At 38.5% G+C, this 21,359-nt stretch overlaps 2 protein-coding genes across 3 annotated transcripts; both read left to right on the top strand.

The window, feature by feature from the left end:
- Nucleotides 1-85: 85 nt before the first annotated feature.
- Nucleotides 86-10,325, top strand: anxa13 (annexin A13). 2 transcript variants are annotated; one of them, XM_067577642.1, is made up of 11 exons: nt 86-246; nt 2,125-2,200; nt 2,318-2,412; nt 2,566-2,733; nt 2,897-2,930; nt 5,255-5,334; nt 5,574-5,642; nt 5,724-5,825; nt 6,052-6,127; nt 6,500-6,612; nt 8,881-10,325. In XM_067577642.1, the coding sequence occupies exons 1-11, from the start codon at nt 232-234 to the stop codon at nt 8,998-9,000; spliced, it is 948 nt and encodes a 315-aa protein (XP_067433743.1). In that variant the 5' UTR covers nt 86-231; the 3' UTR covers nt 9,001-10,325. The 2 variants fall into 2 exon arrangements, with proteins under 2 accessions (XP_067433743.1, XP_067433742.1); XM_067577641.1 differs by having other exon boundaries at nt 87-246; nt 2,563-2,733.
- A 131-nt stretch (nt 10,326-10,456) lies between these two features.
- On the top strand, nt 10,457-19,312 carry LOC137172978 (coiled-coil domain-containing protein 106-like). The gene is made up of 5 exons (XM_067577640.1): nt 10,457-11,334; nt 15,947-16,164; nt 16,659-16,871; nt 16,972-17,178; nt 17,410-19,312. Exons 2-5 carry the CDS (start codon nt 15,957-15,959, stop codon nt 17,787-17,789), a joined length of 1,008 nt encoding a protein of 335 aa, XP_067433741.1. The 5' UTR covers nt 10,457-11,334; nt 15,947-15,956; the 3' UTR covers nt 17,790-19,312.
- The last annotated feature ends 2,047 nt before the right edge of the window (nt 19,313-21,359 follow it).

Consider the following 21,359-nt stretch of genomic DNA (forward strand, 5'->3'; position numbering starts at 1 on the left):
GACACCGTGAAGCCTGATGAAATCAGTGTAAAGTCAGTATTGTGTAACACAGACATACTGTGACATTAACAGTAACTGAGACTGTAAATAGTTAACCCGGCGGTGTAGCGGTCCGTGGTGACGTCACACTCTGGTTTCTGCTTGCTTTGGGCCGCATCTTGGTCAGGAGCACTAATACCCCAAACTACTCAACGACTTTCGACAGCCTCCTCCGGACAAACATCCTAAAAAATGGGCAACTGTCAAGTAAGTGGCTTCCTGTTTTATATTTTTGCGCTGCCAACGCGTCAAATAGCGAACAAAATCTCTACAAGAAGCAGCAGTTTGGACTTCGCTCGAACTGTGAGCGAGAGTTTCGGGCTGGTTAATTGGATTGCCTGTAAGATTTGTATCCAGCCATTCATAGTATTAACGTTAAGAACGGAGGTTAACATTCATTTCCAATGATATTATATGTATTGCTTTTTGCGCATTGAAGAATTGTCATTATTACCACCGTTACGCAGTGCGCAAGGACTGAACCTTGCGCACTGCGTAATCGTGATATTTTCTGTTTTTTAAATATTGTGATAGAGAAAATGAAAGGGTTTCAAATTCATAATATCTGGTGTTTCTTTAAATGTAGTCGATGTAAACGTCGCAAATGACGCCGTGTGACAGACAGCCGTGTCTGGGTTCACGCAGAGGAGAGGGCCACTCCCCTGCGGAATTCATCACAGCCCCGTTAGATGTGTGTGTGTAGATGAATGAGTAGAGCTCAGTATGCAGGCTAGACAGTAAGAGTCCAGAGGAGCAGCGATGGGGGAGGGTGACCGGTTTTGTTCTATACATTTTGGTGTCTTGCTCCTTTATCGTCATTTGTTCATTGTCCTCCCTGACGTATAAGGCAACCAACGTATTGGAAAAGAAAGCAGATATCCAAAACTTCCATCTGCATGTTTAAACCACCTTTATCCTACTGTAATTAACAACAATCAACTTTTTTCTTATGTTGTTTTTTAGCTGCTACAATTAGTTGATTAGTCAATCAGTCTGATTAGTTGTTCCCCTGAAAATTAATTTGGGGATCATCAACAATTTTGATGATTGAATAGTTGTTTCAATCATTTTTTAAGCAAAAAAGCAAAACATTTGCTGGTTTCAGCTTCTCAAATGTGATGATTTGAAGCTTTTATGTGCCATACATGATAGTTAAGTGAATAACTTTGGGTTTCTGATGAGACAAAACAAGACATTTGAAGACGTCACCATGAGCTCTAAGAAAATTATAACTGGATTTTCACCATTTTCTCACATTAAAGATTGATCAAGAAAATAATGGTGGCCCACAACATAAAATAATTACATAATATTATGAGCAGGTAGGGCTGGGTATCGGTACTCAATAACTTTAAGGTATCAACCAAAATAACTCAGTACCAAGTAGTATCGAAACTTCTCCAGTCAAACAACGCCTTCAATCCTTTTTGTACCCAGATGTAGAAAAAAATGACAATTTGTATATATTTGCAGCCAATCACCGCAAAAGTTCTTCGATTTAACTGAATACTTATTCTATACTAATACTATAATACTATATAATATATTCTAATACTATTCACATGACGGGTATCAAATGAAGTACTCTATTGGTGTCGGTATTACTTTAAGGGTACTGGTATTGTAATTTTTTAAATGACACCGAGCCCTATAAGCAGGTCTATCAAATATTTGAGAAGTAAACATGATTCTGTGAAGATTCTGATGTTATTCTAGTCTTACAACAGTCAGCATATTGTTCTGGAAAAGAAAACAGTTTTATTGTTAGGACACGTCGGGGGGATTTGAAACCTCTACCCAGACCGCCGTTGGACAATGAACCGCACTTTGGTTACTGCTGACCTTATTCATGTGGCCCCCACCAAGTTTGTTTAAAGACTTCTGCCCCTGAATTCCTCAACCAAAGCATTGTGTCACCATCCTCCCCGCCCCCATCTGCCAGCTGCTCCCGCACCGCTATCATGAGTCCGTCTGCATTTCATTTACCTAAACAATGATCCGTTTGATAAAATCAAGAAAAGGTAGTTTTAATTGTTTGCTTCTGATAATTATTTCTGATGTTTAATCTGTTTCTCCTCCTTTCAGCCCACTATTGTCCCCTATGAGGATTTTGATGTCGTTGCTGACATCAAGGCCATCCGCAAAGCCTGCAAAGGGCTCGGTAAGCTGGAAATACTGGTGAAAAAGTGTTTTTGAGCTCTAGTAATGTCCCTGTATGTTATTAAATGCAAATTACATTGTTTACCATTGTAATGCTTGTGTTTTGTCTTCTTTTCAGGAACGGATGAGCAGGCCATCATTGACATCCTGGCGAACCGCTCTTCATTTCAGCGTCAGGAAATTAAACAGGCCTATTTTGATAAGTATGACGATGTGAGTACGACACAGAATAACGCATGATTAACCGCATAATTTATACCACGCGAATCATTTATGATTGTTATTCAAATCTGAAACATATGAGAACATTTTCTCCTTTCTACCAATCAAGTCAAATCATTTCATTCTGCCCCTTTGCTCCAGGAGTTGGTGGACAAGCTGAAGAGCGAGCTGTCGGGGAACTTTGAGAAGGCCATCCTCGCCATGCTCGACCCCCCCGTTATTTATGCTGTGAAGGAGCTGAGGAAGGCCATGAAGGGACCGGGCACTGACGAGGACGTCCTGGTGGAGATCATCTGCACCGCCACCAATGCTGTCAGTCTTAAATTTTATTAATTAATTCAATATATCAACAATCTGTGTGCCATTGTGTTTAGAAGCCTTAAACAGTGATATAAACATGAAATGTGCTGAATTTTATATGTTTTATGTAGAATATTCAAACTTTATATTCATTGTATCTAATTGTTTTCAACAGGACATTGCCCTGTTCAAGGAATGCTACTTTCAGGGTAAGATAACAAGCACATCAAGCATTCAAAAAGTTAAAAAATATTTTTTTAATGCATACATTACTTGACCACCATCTTCCATACTGTTGTTATCAATTTGTAGATATCTTATTGCGGCATATGAGTTAAATCTTTCACCCATAAAGTTACTAAAAGTCATATTTTCTTTCCTTGAGTTATGAACCCCGAAGGAAATGGTGACTCATTTGAGCATGCATACAGTTCACCACACAGCACTATTCCTGTCCCTTTAGCCATGTAATGTACAGTCACACTTTTTTTAGTCAAGGCCCATCCGGCTGTAACTTCCTGTACACAATGATAACATGATATGATAGATGATTATATTTACCAACAACTTCTTGTAATACTTTAAGGTCTCTCAGCCAATGACCACACTAAACTTTATCTCTCATTCTCCTTTTAATCATTGTCACTTTCTAAAAATGACACAGTTTACTCGCTGATAAGCTATTATTAATAACAACATGTGGCTTGTCACATTGTTGTGGAAAAATACCTTTGGCTGGTGTACATCGTCCTACAGCGTATTTTACTTTAATAAATGATTTGTTAAGCTGGAATAAGGCAATCAGTTACAATTTATATACCCTAATAAAGTAGACTATGTCTTACTGCTACTAGCTTTTCCAATATATGTCTTAATATCGAACTTTATGTCCTGACAGGCATTCGGAGTGTCTCATTTTGATAGGATGATAGGAAACATGCATTGAATCACTTAAATATACTTAAAATATATGTATTCTGCATTACTGAGGCAATTAAACATTTTAATTTTGTTGCAGAACATTCTCAGTTATCTAAAAATATCAACTTTTGGTGTCAGTGTCTAATAATTGAAAAGTGAGGAATGGTTTCAAGACTCATACAGGCAGGAATCCGTTCATTGAAAAGGTTCAGATACCAGTTAAAATAAAAGGAACTGCAGTCACAGGACTTTTTGAGAAGTAAAAAAAGGTCAAACTTTGAATAACAAGATAATTATTAACTTAAAGTGGAAATAGACAACTTTTTTGCTTTAACTTATCATTTTGAAGTAAATGTTGATTGCACAGTGTAACGGCTATAGAATAATGACATCATTGGCATTTAGATTGGTTCCCTGTAAGCCTCGCTTTCACCGTGCATTTCTGTCTGCCAGCGTCTACGATCTCCTGGGAAAATGAAAGCGCAAAGGAAGTGCGTCAACCATTGCGCAACCAAAAGAGGAAGAGGATAGTGCTTTTGTTTTTCCCAGTAGCTATCAGTAGCTTTTTCTCATAATAATTTGTTAGGTGGCCAACCTCTTCCTGTTGTCTTACTGCTATATGATAAATGTGGAATATTGCAAATCTGATGACACACTACTTATATCTGCTTACGCCATATTTTAGTTGCATTTAGTGTACTTTCTGAATAAACTTGTCTTCTGATTTATAGAGGACTTTCTTCCCGTTAGCTACGGTAGCTAAAAGGACAAAAGCCCTCTAGAAATCAGTTAGCTAAGCTAGCAGCCCTACAGCCATAGAATACTGGATCAGTATCCAGTCAGGCTGATCTACACTATCGGTGTATGGTATATGAATCATATGATATACTTGTTCTTATGAAAATCAACAGACAGAAAATGTTATCACCGTCTCCATTGTGCAGTTTCTTTCATTTTATAAAAACGTGAAGATGCTACCAGCCCAGCTACCAGTTCTCAACGCATACTAAAAAAATTCTGCTTTTATTTCTCCATTATAGACTTAATGAATGAACAAACTGATACTTTTTCTCCTGTTTTCTTCTAACGTTATTCCCCCACCTCTTCCCCGACACCAAACTCTGCTGTAGTTACTTGTTTGTGCGAAGCAATAACAGTACTCAAACTACGTTATAACTATTCAATGCACATCATTACAATAGCTTTTACTTGTTCACAAATTCAGTATAAAATTGTGACAATTTCAATTTACCTCCTCAGTGAACATGCATCTTTCTTCTCTCTTATTTCCGAAGTGCTGTTGATCATTTCTTTACGGAGCTTCAGGCTCTGAGGAAAACAGAAAGAGATCTGATTGTCTTTGCGACAGCTGCGCGAACAATAATACCACTTGGAAATGCTAGGAAGGGGGGGAAGTTGAAAAGTTCTCTGTTTCCCCTTTAACTGAAAAAGTAGGTTAAAACAGAAAGTACTCAACATGACAGACATGTATGTCACAGAGTGTATGAGGGTTTAAATGTTTACATGTTTAGATATAAAATAAACATTATGACTTTTATTTTTCATCATTGTATCTGACTGTTCTTTGGTTCACACTGTATTCCCCTTTTAGTGCATGAACGTGATCTTGAAGCAGATATCGAAGGAGACACAAGTGGGGATGTGAGAAACCTGCTCACATCTCTTTTGCAGGTAAATGGCCTTGAGTTTCTACTCCACTCGTGTAACTAGATTCCTCCAGTCTGCCATCAGACAGAAATCAAGCTCTCACTCTCCCTGTGCCCAGTTCTTTCCTATAAACACACACACACACACACGCTGGCCACATTCCAGACTGCCTTTCATTAGTAAAACGGAGGCCAGATACTCTTGCTTGAGTCAGACAAAGGCCTCACTACACAGCAGAAGTGACCTTTTTCCTCTTCTTCCAGGGCAACCGAGATGAGAGCTATGAGGTGGATGAAGGTCTGGCTGAAGAAGACGCTACCAGCCTGTTTGAGGTACTTTGTTTCTTTGAAATAAAGTTTTATAATACTTTTATAGCAGTTTAATTAATCCTCGAAAATTTGAATCTGATGCAGGCTGGTGAGGGACGTTTTGGGACGGATGAGTCCACCTTCAGCCACATCCTGGCCAGCAGGAATTACCTGCAGCTCCAGGCCACTTTCAAGATATATGAGCAGGTAGGGTTTGGTGTTACAAATAAATAGCCTGCAGTGATACTCTGTATCAGTTAATATGGCTGGGACATGCCATCTTCAGTTAGCATATCAATTAATAGGGATTATATCTTGCTTTACCCTTCGTACGATTGTTGCTTCTCGTGCAGGTGCAAATCCAGAAAACAAAGTATTAACGATTTAAGGCATTGCCGGAAATTGTATTTATTGAGGCATTTTCTTTCTGTAGCTCTCTGGAACTGAAATCCTAGATGCCATTGAGAATGAGACTTCTGGGACGCTGAAGAAATGCTACATTGCTCTTGGTTCGTAAAATACAGTCTAGGAATTATCATTATCATCCATATAAGATAACACACGATGATGATGTCAGTGGGTTTCTCACATACTGTAGGTCACCTTTAAAATTAAAAACATCTCAAAATCATAAAGGTAGAACATAACTTTTATTATTTTATTAAGCAACTTGTGGAAACTGTGTTGCTTTTTGCACATTTCATTGTTAAACAACGCTGGGGGTGGATAAAGTCAGTGGTGGATGCCAGAGGTTGGGGGAGGTTTTGAATAAAGAGATTGTATTGTATTCTTTAGTTTCACTTAGAGAAAAGTTGATAGTATTGCAACAGAAAGTTAACTGCTGTGAAAATGTAATTAAAAGTCTTTCTCCCTCCCCTCAGTGCGAGTTGCTAAGAACCCCCAGCTCTACTTTGCCAGACGTCTGAACAAGGCGATGAAAGGAGCGGGCACCGACGAGGACACCCTTATTCGCATCATTGTGTGCCGCGCTGAGGTAATGCAATCATTTTTTAAAATTTCTTTGATAAGTGAAGTCAAAGCTCAGTACCACTCAAGCAACTAAACTCTGTTTTCTGCAACAGCTTTCTGGCTACTCTGTCATAGTACAGACACAATATCTTTTTAATATCTTGACTTAAAGGGAATTTAATATTGAAAGACGGGGAATAATAAAGAGCAAACCATTTTTAGTAACACTTCATTTTACAGGTCCGCAAATTTCATGGTGATATCATGGAAACTAGTTTCTGCCTAACTTCTGCTGATCATGCCAACTTAATTTCCAAGTAGTTTCTGTGTAACTGCTGAGCAGAGCACTAAATTGAAGTGAGTTGTTGCAGTTTAATTTCCAAGTAGTTTCTGCCTTCTGCTTCTGCAGGCCACTTAATTGAAGTACATTTAACCATTTACCAATTTCTGAATAATTTCAGCACATCAGTCCAACTTTTTTCCAAATTTCAATGTTCATTTATTATTGTAGCCACCATTGATTGCTAATTACAAAAAAATACAACTTCATAATCAAGAATCAAGTTAAAAATTGCCAATTTTAAAAGTATAATTTCTTTCTTGCTTATTGAGGTCTGATAATAGTGTCTTCACACCACTCAAGTTAAAAGTCACCTTTTATATTTTGAGACAATACATTAACAAATAAATTAAACAGGGGGTGGAGTAATTTTTACAAAGTTTTTGACACGAAAACAGCATTTTTGTTAAAACTTTTACACCTTAAATAACACTAATGTCTTTAAAAAGGCATCCAACCACTCCATCACAGTGTTTTTTGGCCAACCAATGGTTCCACTCAATGAATGCGGGGTTCATCTTAAGAGCTGTGGGCGCTCGGTTCTCCTTCAAGCTGTAGACGTTCTCCTTATAAGAACACCAGGCTCTCTCAATGTGTTGTGTAAGAGACCCTGTCTGCGGATGCACAAAGTGTTGCCTATGATTGACAGGATAATGGATGTAACCATCTTTAACAGTCTTTTATACACTTTCCAACAATCTGTGATAAAAACAAACTACTGAAAACTAAACTGGAGCTAAACTGAATTGGACATGAAAGTCAAAAATAGTATAGAAATAACAATTAGGCTAATTGAAAAGAGAAAACTATAATAACCTGTGTGTGTGTGTGTGTGTGTTTGAATATACGCTTGCCTAGGTTTGGTAAGGAGATTAGTGATAGCAGACTCTACGAAAAGAGAAGTAAGACCTCCAGCCCACAAAAAACACACATGACCGCTGACTCAGGAAAAATGACGGAAAATATATTTATAGAGGCATTCTGTTCATGTTTCTTTTTCCTGATAGCTTCTTTTTATATAATCAAAGCATCTCTTGAGAATGAAAATGGTTAAAAAAAATGTACTTTGATTTACTGGCCTGCAGACAGAAACTACTTGGAAATTAAGCTGCAACAACTCACTTCAATTAAGTGGTCTGCTCAGCAGAAGTTACACAGAAACTAGTTGGAAATTCAGCTGGCATGACCAGCAGAAGTTAGACAGAAACTACTTGGAAATTAACCTGCAAGAACTCTCTAAACATGAGATTGGAGGTAAATGTTGGGTAATTTGGGGGTAATTTCAAAGAAATTTTAAAGGAATTACTTGCTTATTATACCTACTTACCATGAAATTCAAGGTAAATTCTGGAGTAATTTCAGAGTAGTTTCAAAGAAATTTCAATGAAGTGACTTGCTAATTATCATGTAATTACCATGGAATTAATGATTTCCCACATTTTTTATAGAAACCTGGTGTATATGTACATCTATATGTGTAACATGTTGAAGAAATCAGCTTTCTCCAGGAGGAATCAAGTTTCTCTAATCCCCTGACCTGATTATAAAAAACTATGTTTCCATATCCATGCCTTTTTTTTGTTGAGTTAACAATTTTTAATGATTTAAAAAAAAAAAAAAAAGATTTTACACAGCAAAAATGTCAAGTTACAGCGCTCCGATACATGATGTGAACAGGTGGTTAAGGGAACAAAGAAAAAGAGAACCCATCACGTAAAAGAAAATGTCAAATAAGATAATATATGCTAATGAAAAGTGGTGTATAAATAATGTAGTAGACTGTAGTAGATCATAGATATAAATATAGAGTGCAGACTGTAACCAGGTGTGTTTACTGGATGTAAGTGCTCTGATTGAAACATGATTGCCTTTCCTAGCCTGACGAAGGCTTGAGCTCTGGTGTGATCGGGCACAAAGTGTACTAAGTGTACTTTTTTCCCATTTTGTCAACAGTATGATTTGGAGACCATCAAAGACATGTACCTGGAGAAGTATGACGTGTCTCTGAAGGACGCCCTGAGGGACGAGTGCAGCGGAGACTTCAAACGTCTCCTCTTGGCAATCTGCCACTGAAAATCGGGAGAGGCAGTCAGGGCTAGAAGATAGAAGACAGTGGCAGAAACAGCCGAGTATGTTGGACCGAGGGCGCTGCTGTTTTCTGTCTAACACACTAACACTACTCAGTCTCTCCATGTGGCATTATGTAGGGAAAAGGAGGGTGAAAGTGATTAAATAATTAACCTGGCTCATGTCTTTTTTTGAACTCTGTGAATGTAGGTGGCTCTCAATTTTTAACATTTTTCACAGACATTAATAACAAAACCCTCGAACTGGATTTACTCATCTGTGTGTGAATTGGGTCTACTATGTCTGTTAATTACTGCCCATTTCTAGTGAATTTTTAACATCTGTACCAGCGTTTATGTAGTAGCTAGTATTCGCTGTGAACAAGGACCAAATTTATACATTTCCAACATTAACAGGAGCCGACTAGAGTCACACTGATGCAATTACAGTACACAGAGTGTGATGTGATCAGGAGGTTCAGGAGTTGATGGGATAATCACATTATAAACGTACGACATGTTCACTTGGAAAAAGATGCTGCATACACTTAAGTAATCACAGTAGTGTTGCATTATTACCATCTTATAAGTATTATATTGTTTTAGATTAAATAATTCTGTATCATTTTTTTTATTTTCCTATTATCTTTCACCCTCCATACGCCAAACTCAGTGACTTCACTGCTGTTACAACTAATGCAATCACTCCATATGGCTTGAAAATGACATAATGTGCTTTTAAATGAAGAAATGTGAAAGTTTGTACTGAAAGAATATTAGCTGGAATCATGAAGGATATGCAAAGTTATATGTGAATGGATTGTCCGAATTTTCCTCGCAACTGACTCACAAAAGAGATTTTATATTTTGTTGGTTGCTTATTGAAAGAAACTATGTATTGATTTACACTATGTTGCCTTTTTGTCCTATACTAAAATTAGAAAGACTTGACAAATCCACATGCACCTCACCTTGTTATATATTCGTTTGTATTTTATGACTAACGCAGTAGAGTGTTTAATATATGGCATTATTTAGTTTGTTTGAAATAGGCCAGATAGTATATGAGAAGAAACCTGATGACGTTTAGGTGAGCTGAACATTTACAGCAACACCTGGATCGTCTGATGTCTTGTGTCATTTATGTGTCTCTATTAAGGCAGCTGAGATTTGTTCAAATTACCACTATTGTAAACATTTTTGGAACAAGCTGAATAGAGTGAGATAGTTACAACATCAACCAGGACATCAGTGCAGTCATGGGACTAGTGTTTGTCTCTCTACAGCCAAAGAATTTTGGTCTAACTGCAAATAAAGTTCCCTGTAACGTCATGTCTGCTTTTCTTTGACCTCCGACTGTCTTTGATAATTGGTGGACTGACAGAAAATTAATTATTTCGATAACTGAGCAATAGTTTGTGTCTATTGTTAGGAACTTATCAATAATGAAAATACCAACTTCGAAACCAGTTTTCCATTTGTATGAAAGTTATTTGTGAAATGTGAAAATACTCATCACAGCTGCCACCGAATCATTAAAACATAACAATCTAGTTGTCATGGCAACACATCAGTCTGCCCACAAGTCAGAATATGGTTTCTTTGACAACCTCATCAAACATTCAGTGGCTGTAAATGTAAAACTTCATAAAGTGTGTTCTCCAAACAACTACTCAAGACTAGAGATGTGAATGGGGACCTCACATCATATGAGAGGACACGCCCCCTTCAAACCTGTCGCTGCTCTGTTGCTGCCTTAAGGGACTGACGGAAATTTTGAAATTTAAATTTGAACAACCCACAAAATGGAAGGAAAATATCCCAGGGTGAATTCAGGTAACTTGGAACAGCATAAAAATTAAAGAAATGTAAGAAAAAAGATTCACTATATAGTTTGAAATGTCAGTTGTGGCTGAAAATGACAACAGAAACAAACAAGTTTGCCGATTTCACACATCGCTGCAATACAAATCAACTGCCAATTGTCTACCAATTGTTTTTGGATATCATGCGGTCTTTATAGGGCGGGCTGGCCCCGCTCCTGCGATCTATGTAATGATTAAAAATTTCCAATCGCGTCGGAACTGTCCTTTAACGAAATATCAGAAAGTACGACTTTCCGTGGGGCACCTGAAGGCGGCGTAATGTTTGAGTCACGTCAGCGCTCGCTAACACCGCCCCTCTCTTAGACATGCAGGTTGTAGTCTCGCATTTTTCCACTCGTCTCTTGTTTATATTTTTGAAAAACGGGGCATTTCACGCCGAGTGAGACTTCTGCGTACAGCAGCACAAACACAAGAACATCATCATCATCAGTTTTGTCCGCTGGACTCTCTTGAAGGTACGTCTTTCTCTGGCTTTGTTGCTCCTTTTTACCCCCGTTTACTGGCAATTACAGTCATTAGCATCCATCTTGGTAGGAGCTAATTAAAACCACTGCAATGAGAAATGGTTGGCCCTTTGTATCCTATGAGACATTATATCTCTGTAAGTTTTATAACATTATAGCTTCTGTCATGCTAAATATACTGCTTTAATATTTTTCTATCAATTAATACACTTTACAGCAGTATTAGACTTGTTACATTATCACACTTTATTAGAATTTTGCCTCTTGTTATATAACTGTAAAATAAACATTTCAAACATAGCAGTTATGTTTGGTGTGAGTTAATAGCATGTTAATCCGTAATGCCAGCTGTTGAGGCAGATTGATCACTGCAGCACTCACTACTTACTTGTGTTTGGATGCTGCAGCCTGCACATGTTAAAAGAGTCCATCAGCATCTCCATGGAAACATTGAGTGATACAGTGATGTCCACTTCCTGCATTGACAACACGCAGATAAACTACTGCATTTACACCAATTTAGCCATTTAGAACATAGCATCCAGTTATGAAGCATGAATGCACCACTACACAGTATACTCTGCAGCCAAGAGGAAACACTTTATAGTAAGGTAACAAAATGCTAAAGTAATGCAGGATGTAGCTATCAAGACTTTCTCACATTTAAGAAATTAATTAAGAAATCACGCCACTATGAGTTGATATTCATTAAAGGTGCATACCACCTATTTTTCACATGAAGTTTAGTTTGCTATTTACAAGGAATGCTACTCAGCTTCTACTTTGGCTGTAAACAGAATACCAAGAACACACTTCAAAGTCTTGTAAATTACGAGGTGCGTGTCTGCACAAGCTGCCACCTCTGTTATTTGATGCCACTGAAGTCCTGCAGTAGAAATTATCTTCAGCCGTTAGATTTACAGTGTGAATTATCCCACACGGAGCTTAAGCCAGAAAAGCTTTAAAAACAGCATGGAGCACCTTGGAGATATTAGCATTTTACAATCTAGGAGACATTTAGAGGGCAAATACATTTCTGTAGGTGACAGTTGACTCCTTTCTGGTGGTCACCTGGTTTTGTTCTTCATTAAATTAAACTTAAAACAAGCACCAGTCCAGACCAGTGGTAGTTATTTTACTGATAATTACATTTTCCACCTTAAAGCTTTGGACATTGAATGTTATATACTTGACTCATCTTGTAAATGACTAGGAAAAGACACATTTACAGCACATTCCCCCATATTCACAGCTAATGATGATACTTTATGTATGACAAAATGAAAAACAACTCAACAGGGAAATATTTCTTTACTCCTTCAAGCAATATAACAAACTTCTGAAGTCTGGTTGAAGAATAAAATTAGTATGTAAGCACAAAGACAATGGTTCCCTGCTCATGCTTGATAATGCTTAACTAATGCATGATTCATCATGTTCTAATGAATGTATTAATGCATGATATATCTTGAACTCATGCGGCTCCAGATTAATAAATGATTAGGTCACTATTAGCTTTATCATTAATTCAGTACAAAGGTAAAAGCATTGAACGCTGCAGTAATTTAAAAAAACACAAAATTGAAGCAAGGATTGTTTGTCAATCATTAATAAACTTAAATAGAATCTTAAATCATAAATTATGATGCAATAATGATGACGAGAATACCTCTGTCCTTGCAGTGATAAATGTGTTGTTCCTATATTTAGATATGCATGAGTTGCTGTTAATTCATACAATATGCATTTCACATAATTCATGAAGTATCCCGTGCATAAATTAATGCTATTTATGCAGAAAATCACACATGAATTAATGTAAATTAATGTCGCCTACTTAAAGCTTAAATTGCAGCCCTTATTTAAATTATACTAATTAAATACATTGAAATCTTTGTTTCTTGTGAATAGTATTTTTTGCAAGTAGACGTTCATGTTACACATTACGTTCACCAAGTTTTTCTATAATGAAAAGTGTGCTGTTGAGATCAGGATCTTGTAATTACAAAAAAAATATCTCGTAATTATGAGATACTAAAGCTGCAATCCATTGCAGGTTGGAAGGTGATAGTTCCGAGTCGGTATTCCTGACTTCCAATCTGTATACGTCACAATGCATCTGCTCGGGAAAACATCAATGCTCGCAGCAAAGTGATGTTTGGAGGCCCACGTAAATGCAGCGTTTCATTTCAACCCAACACTACAGCAGCTCATTTAACAGCTTAGCACCCTTTAAAAGAGACAGAAGTCTTTGCGAGCATGCTGTACTAGCCTACTCCTCCTATCGAACACAAATCAACTGAATGGAAATGGCAACTACAAAGTTATTACATGAAGTGCAAACTGATGAAAAGACAGTTATACTTACTGTTCACTGTGTGTGCCACCATATTGCTATGATGTCAGGTGTGTTTCTGTTGGTGAACTCTGGCCAGATGGATCTTCCCCGAGTTTCCGACTTGAATTACACTTTTCCGTGTCAGAGGTCATTTTTTTATGAGTTCCAAGTACAGTGAATTGCAGCATAAGTCATAATCATGAGATCTTTTCTCCTTATTATAAGATACTAAGTCATAATTATGAGATACGTAAGTCATAATTACGAGGTGAATGCAATTACGTCACCAATGTGTTCTCATAATTACAAGATTTTTTTTTTGTAATTACAAGATCCTGATATTGTAATTATGAGAAAAGGTTAAGGGTTACCAATCATCATTTGAGAAGACAGAGGCATGATGATGCTACCTGATTCAATTTGCTTTTATTTCCTCCTTGATTTGAGACACTGGGAGATATTAATGTCACTGAATAATGTGGATAGTATTATATTGTGGATGATATTATTATTATTAGTTTGATCAGACGTCCTGAGGTTGATATGTTGATGGATGTGAAATACAGCAGTAGTAGAGGCGGGAAAGAACAAGTCACAGTGAGCAGAATTGGACATCTCAACAACACACTTTTCATTGTTAGCAGTTTCAGGAAGCAGAGACTGTACAACATGTCATCATATGCAGGAAATACACAGAGGAAAGACTGTAATGGTTACACATTACAGTAATTAGGATTATCAGAAATCAGTATAAAAGGTAGTGTGGAAGTATATGGTACCTTTTTTAACACAAATCAGTGTTCACATTAATTTTAACTCTGATTTATAGATCACTGATTTATGATGGTTAACTTACAGTTGAGTCATGTGTTAATTGCATGTCTTCAATTATTTGAAAACCAGTGAAGTGTATAAAAAAAAAAAAAGCTTCTTGAACAAGTGCAGAATGACAAGTGTCAGTTATACATTACTGCATGTCTCAAACTTGCTGCTTTTTGTCATTGTTTATACATTCATACTGTATATAATATCTACTAATGTATGTAGTAACTAATGACTTGATGGTCCACTGAATGTTAAACAATCATATGAAGTAATACAGCCTTTATTATTAAATATCAAGTGACAGCAGTTCATGATGCATTAATTCAAGCAATGAATGAATTTCAACATGAGCATTATTCATGCCTTAATGAACGATGAGTCATGCTTTAGTTTTGCATTCTTTGTATGGAAGCACATTGCTTTCACCAAGTAAAAAAGTGGCAGCGTTATCTCCTAATTATGTGGACTGTATGTCTACTGTACTGTATCTGGTAATTATAAACTATCTCATAATTACAAGATCTGTATCTTGTAATTTTCTGGCTTTTATATCCACGTTTCCACATTCTCATGGAGTGATTTCTCATACACTAGTTAGCTATATTTTAACAGTCACAGTTTGACAGTCTCATACTCCCTCTACTTTTATACTATCTTACACGGTCTGCTGGCCAGTAAAATTGCCCATAATTCAGAAATGTGTTATTCATATTACTATATGTTATAGTTACCTCTATGATAACATTTATCTGAGGTTTTTGGAGAAGTTAGGGGTGAAAATGATTTTGGGTTTGATTCTGTAACCTGTATTAACCTACACTATAAACATTTAGAACTGCAAATATATAAACACGCTTTTGAGAGGCTAATCTTACCATTTGTGAATAAAAATTGTAGGTTAGTGTACAAAAGTTGAGTATCTGATCACAATACTTTGTTCGGGAATTTCAGCCCCCCCTCAAAATATTAACCTGATGCATCAGATGGTTTGTTACACAGAACCATCTAAGAAGTCATCCTAGGAAACTGTTTGGAAAAGGGCAGGAACTTTCATAGAAATACTTGGCAGGTGATTGGATGAACCATCTGTCTATCACGTCTTACCTTGCGAGGCAGCTGGATTCACAAGATCACACAAGAATTCTTATAGGATGCTGATTGGTTGGAGCAACCAGTGGTTCGGACACAAGAACATAACTTGAAGCCTGACAAGATGGATTCCTGCATGATCTCGCGAATCCAAGCTGCCTTCCAAGGTAATCAAAATATAGTTCTTTGAATGTAGTTTTGGCAAAAGGAGAGCATCAATACTTTATTTTGACAATGCCTTTCTTGCAGGACACCGTCCACAGAATATAAAACCTTTCATGAACTGTCCTTGAATGTACAATAACTTCAAAGCTACGTGGCTCAAATAACCCACCTCTTGTCCTCTTCCAGGTTTGAGGAGATGTCGTCCGTGTGGCAGCAGGAGCCATCAGGTTATTCCCCCTGCATAGAGATTGACTCCAGCTCCGTGAGGACCAAGGACAGGTTCGGCTCTCCGGCCAGGCTGAAGCAGGAGCAGGACGACCTCCACATCATTAAGTGGGAGAATTTTCAAACAGGAGCCTCGGCAGATGCTGTTCAGGACAACACACCCAGCAGTGCCATGTCAGGTAAGTACTGTAACAGTGTTGCATTAATAACCATATCATGGTGTAATGAAACAAATGAGATCATTTTCTGTGACTGATAAATTGTGCAGCCTCAGTCCTAAAGCCACCATTTAAAGGGGACATATGCTTTTTGTGATTTTCTGTTATTTTTATACTGTTATAATGTCGGATGTCTATGTTAAACATGGTCAAAGGTCCAAAACATGAGATGAACACATGTAAAAATACTCCCCTGCAAGTCAAACACTCTGACCACTGAATGCAAATCATGCAAAGATATGCCAGTAGAGCCCTTGAATAAAAAATACTTGATACTGAGACCACAAGCGGTGTACGTCACCTTCACTTGTCCACATAATACTCTTGTGGACAACTAAATGCAGTTTGGAGCTCCAAGTCTGTAGCTATTCCAATAAGCATGTACGGAATATTGCCAGTGAAGTACATAACCAGTGTTTCGTAATGCTTTCCCATGCTGCTTCGCCTTTCTGTAGCGGCCTCACATGTAGAGAGCCTGCCCCCAAGAGTCCTGCTGACCATCACCAAGCTGCAGTGTATGCTGGAGAACAAACAGGAGCGCATCGCTGCACTGGAGAGACAGGTGGAGGATCTAATGCAGGACCGCAAGTTCCTACGGAGCCAGATTGAGAACCTCACAAGCAATCGCTCCATGCATACCTTTGCATCACCAAGTCCAGTGAGTGAAGGTCAGTGCCTTGAGTGAAACGATAGACTATGTTTAACATCACAATATTAACATTTTACGGATGCTCTCATTCATGTCACTTCCGTATTGACCACACACAGCCCCCAAACCCAGCAAAGTGCAGCACTCAGAAAACAAATCTCGGAAGAGAGAAAGAGCTTCTTCCAGTTCCTCGGCCAGCAGCGACAGTGGCTCCGAAGCGTCTGACTCATCTGAAGTGTCAGCGGCCTCAAGTGAACACAGAAGGAAGAAACACCACAAAGACAAGAAAAGATCAAAGAAAGGGAAAGACTACAGTAGAAAGAGAGGTAATGATCATGTCTATGTGAGCTGGAGCAGAACTAAAGGGTATAAATGTTTGTTTAGTATGCTTTGCTGCAAGAAAAACATTTCTTACCACATTTGAAAATGAGTTTTAAAGTCTCTAGCTTTATCACTCTGGTACATGCTAATCAAGAGCTTATCCCTGTTTCACCACTTCTGTAAAAACCACAGTACACATTGTTATATGTACTCCGCCTATCATTTCTTCCCACCAGCCACCGGTGTCCAGTACGTCATCCACCGCTACAAACAAGTCCTGTCAGCCTTCATCAAGAAGAAAAGCATGAGTGAAGCCTTCCGCCATCTCGGAATCGACCGGAACACCATCGCCAACACAGCTTCGATCGCCGAGCTCCACCTGGCTGGCAAAGACATGGTCCCCTTAGTGGGCATGTTCCGTCAAGGAGAAGAGACTCTGGTCAGCTACGCCCAAAGGTGCACCTTGGTCATTGACAGCGATGCTGAACTGTCCAGGAGAATAGACCACATGAAAGCTAACGGCGAGCTGCTGCCCATCTCAGGGAAAAGGCCGAGGGTGTTGCATTCTCACATCCCGCAGCTGGGGGGACCTGCAGAGAGCATTTTAATAGGTTGATGATAATTTTATTGCATTGAGGAGAGGTGACATACAACATAATTGCATCACAAAATTATGTTCTTTTGTTTTCCTCCAACCTGAACTGCTGGATTTAAGTATTTTTATGTAGCATTTTTTGCATATCTTTTAGTTTTGCTTTATGTCTCAAGGGGAACAGGGCAGCGGCATCATTAGGGCCAATCATTCTGGAGCCCCAAATATTTTGAGCCTTGATCCAAATATTTTTGGTCTTGGTCTTTTTTTTTTTTCAAGGTGGATCTCCACTTCAGAGGGATGTGGAGTAATACAGTGCTGCACATGACAAGATGCATAATAAATAATAATGATTTCCCGACAGCACAAAAGCCACAATTTGCATTTTTAGGGGTGTGCACACATAGCACTCTCCAAAACTCCATGTATGCTGAGTTATTCAGACCAGCTTTTACTCAGATTCAGGCAGGTCTGTAACATGTTAGATTAATCTCTGAATTTGAACAGTAATGTCGGTCATGTGTCACTGAATGAAATCAGCAGAGATGATAATGTTCTGTGCTCTTCTACACATCTGACAGGTCAGTTTTTACACACATTCCAAGTTTATAGAGTGAATTGTTTGTAATAAAGCTGCCCGTCTCAAGACGAATCCTGAGCTCCATCAGAGCTGTTGGGACATTTTTAATTAAAATATTTAAAAGTCCAAGCTCTTCCTCTAGAGTTTCCTCTGTCCTGTCAGGTTCATAATTACAGTTTTGCTGATTAAATGCAATGTCAATATTTGCTGCAGTGACATTACTGTGCATAATTTAGTTTCTTCACCTTTCCATTTAAAGGGTCAGCGGACCCCAGAAAAACACTTCCTCTGTTAGGCCTACCTCTATTCATTGAGATAGTTTTATTCGTTCAGGTTTGGAGATTTCCATCTCTGGGATTGTTGCTGTCATCTCAATACTGGGAATCCTTAACAAACTTTGTTAGTAACTTGCTTCCCAAAGTATGACTACAAATAGCCTACTGTTGACATTGATGATGCATGTAAATCTACAAAGATTAACACTACCCCCCTCCCCCTCCCCTCCCACAACTGGGAATATTTATTCTTTGCTGTTTATGCATTTTACAGATACACTTTTTGGATGTATATTTTGTACTCGATAGCCATAAAAATTATTTGCAGCTGCTTTCACTAATGGAAATAATGGATTTTTTAAAATTATTTAAGAGCAGAAGATGTGTAGTGTTAGAAACACCCACAAGATGGCAGTGCTTACACATAAGATGATGTTTACAAATCACTGTTTCCTGTCCTTCTCCACTCCAAAATGGTGGATAGTTAATTTCCATTTTCCTGCACATATTTTTTTTTGTTGTTGTTGGAGGTGTTACTTTATGTTCTTGGTTTTTGTGATAATAATTCTGTTGACATCATACTGTGATATACATGCTGTAAATGAACTGAACTGAGCATTTGTTGCAAAGTGTGTTAACGTTTCTGAACTGCCAACAAATGAAAATGAAAACACTGTTTGTTCATACAGAGATTTCAGTGAGTTTTGTTTTTATGCAAGGACTTTAATATGTGCCAAGATGATATGATGGGAAACTATGTGCATGATCTATTGAAGCTGTAACCTTTCAGAGAAAGATTTATTATTGCTTGATCCCAGGTGAAAAGACGATAAAGGGCCTTTTCAGTAAAACTTCACCAACACCCCAATCTTAAAACCTATGTCAGATGTTGTCATCTGAATGTGATCGACAGTGTAGTACAGCCGTATAGTGCATTAAATATGGTGCTGCTTGCAGAGACATATTTTTAGTCTGTCTCTTGACCAGAGGAGTGGGCAGCACCAGTGTTTGTAGACAGATGGGGAAAAGCTTGGTAAGACATCCTTGGGCGATGGTAAGTGTCAGTGCAAAGTGTTGCCATCGCCTTCCCTGCTGTTTGCTTTTCACATGGAGTGACAAATTACTTGTGCAAAGCCATTACAGGGGCTGCACCCAGGCTGTTTATCTTTGCATGGGACTCTGTCACTGTCACTCCCATTCACACGGCGGCTTTCTGCTTATCTTTCACTCTCACATCCCAATCTGTCTGTCCCCCTCCACTTTCCACGCTCCCATCCCCCCCGCCCTCTTCTGTTATGAACTCATTCAGTCATGTCTCATTACCTATCACTTCTCCATCTCTCTTCATCCTTTCTTTTCTTTCCGTCTCATCTTTTCACCCAAGTAATAAACCTTGATGTTGGAGAAGCTGGTCAAGTTTCGGACAGTGTAGGAACATTTTATGCCAGCAGAGGCGACCTGAAGTTCCCCTCAGCCTGTTAACAGCCAGAGGGGACAGGTGCATGCTGGTCTGCTGAGTGGCATGAGGTAGAAAACGTTGGGCGATTGTCTGCCAGCATTCATCTCTTTGTATATCCTGAGGCATACAAATGTCACTTCTGCTCTCCTTGTCACTGGTCGGAAACGTAATGGTAGGTTTTCTGCAAATTCTGAAATGAAAATTTTATTTCTAACACGTTATTGAGGTATGTGAACTCACCTCACTTCCATCTTTACTCTTGTTGGTCAGCATGTCCCTAAAAAAAGGCAGGGAAATGCAGCCTCCACCTGCTAATACTCAAGTGGCAGCTGTGAATTTGATGCTAATGAGTCAGGGTGATGGAGCTCAGAGCTGAGGATGGAGATAGGATGTGGGCCCAATTGAGCCTGAAGCGCTCTCTCCTCCTCCCCCGGCCTTTTTGACTCACACTGGTGTGGGGCCAGCTGGGGCTCCATTTTGTGCCTTTCTTGGTTGCAGGTGCCACGTCACTGCGTGGGCTCCAAGTGCCTGATGGGTACAAAAATTCCACCCCCTCCTCCTTCTCCTCCTCCTCCTCCTCATCCTCTTTGTCGGGCTTTGATCCTGACCTTGACAAAAAGAGCATCTGGACATTCTCACAGACAGTAGCCTGTAATAACCACCAATCATGCTCTTAATGGTGCAAGTGAAATGTGTTTGAACTGGCGGGTTCCAATTGGCCAGGGTTATGTTCTGTTGTTATACTGGCAGACCTGCGGCATAATAAATGCCTCAGACATATTATATTACATATTATATAAAGGATTACAAGGTTTGTAATGGAGCGAAAGAGCTCAGACTTGAGCAACTGATTTTATGCTCTCTGGGGAAAATAGTTCTTGGCTCAAAAACACCCTGAGTGTAATGTCACCTTTCCACAATTACTGAGATTATTGCTAGATATTGAGTAACAGTGCTCCACTTGTGTTGGCATTTCCTTGGGCCTATTGGGGCTGTTGTTTGTCCAACAGATTGTTAATGGTGTGTGATAACATTTGGCATTCTGATGAATAAGAGGAATTATGAAACATTTGGTTTGGCTGCATAACAGCATATTTATTGGTCTTATATTTAATTATCAGTTTTTCTGTGTTGTTTTCTGTCTTTTTAAACTTTGGCCTTTAACAGAGTATTGTTGTCAAAACAGAAGGAATAGTTTAACACTTTGGGAATAATTCACTTTTATTGCCAGGAATTAGAAAAGATTGATACAACTCTAGTGGCTGTATGGGAGGTAGCTA

The sequence above is a fragment of the Thunnus thynnus genome, chromosome 21, assembly GCF_963924715.1.
Source record: "Thunnus thynnus chromosome 21, fThuThy2.1, whole genome shotgun sequence".
Taxonomy (NCBI): domain Eukaryota; kingdom Metazoa; phylum Chordata; class Actinopteri; order Scombriformes; family Scombridae; genus Thunnus; species Thunnus thynnus.

What these genes read in the sequence shown, in the direction of transcription:
- anxa13 (XM_067577641.1), top strand. An exon ending in TCTGCACCGCCACCAATGCT is followed by an intron (nt 2,734 to 2,896) that starts GTCAGTCTTAAA and finishes TGTTTTCAACAG; the next exon opens with GACATTGCCCTGTTCAAGGA. An exon ending in CTTTCAAGATATATGAGCAG is followed by an intron (nt 5,826 to 6,051) that starts GTAGGGTTTGGT and finishes TTCTTTCTGTAG; the next exon opens with CTCTCTGGAACTGAAATCCT.
- LOC137172978 (XM_067577640.1), top strand. Translation starts at nt 15,957, where the DNA reads ATGTCGTCCGTGTGGCAGCAGGAGCCATCAGGTTATTCCCCCTGCATA. An exon ending in ACCCAGCAGTGCCATGTCAG is followed by an intron (nt 16,165 to 16,658) that starts GTAAGTACTGTA and finishes GCCTTTCTGTAG; the next exon opens with CGGCCTCACATGTAGAGAGC. An exon ending in AGACTACAGTAGAAAGAGAG is followed by an intron (nt 17,179 to 17,409) that starts GTAATGATCATG and finishes TCTTCCCACCAG; the next exon opens with CCACCGGTGTCCAGTACGTC.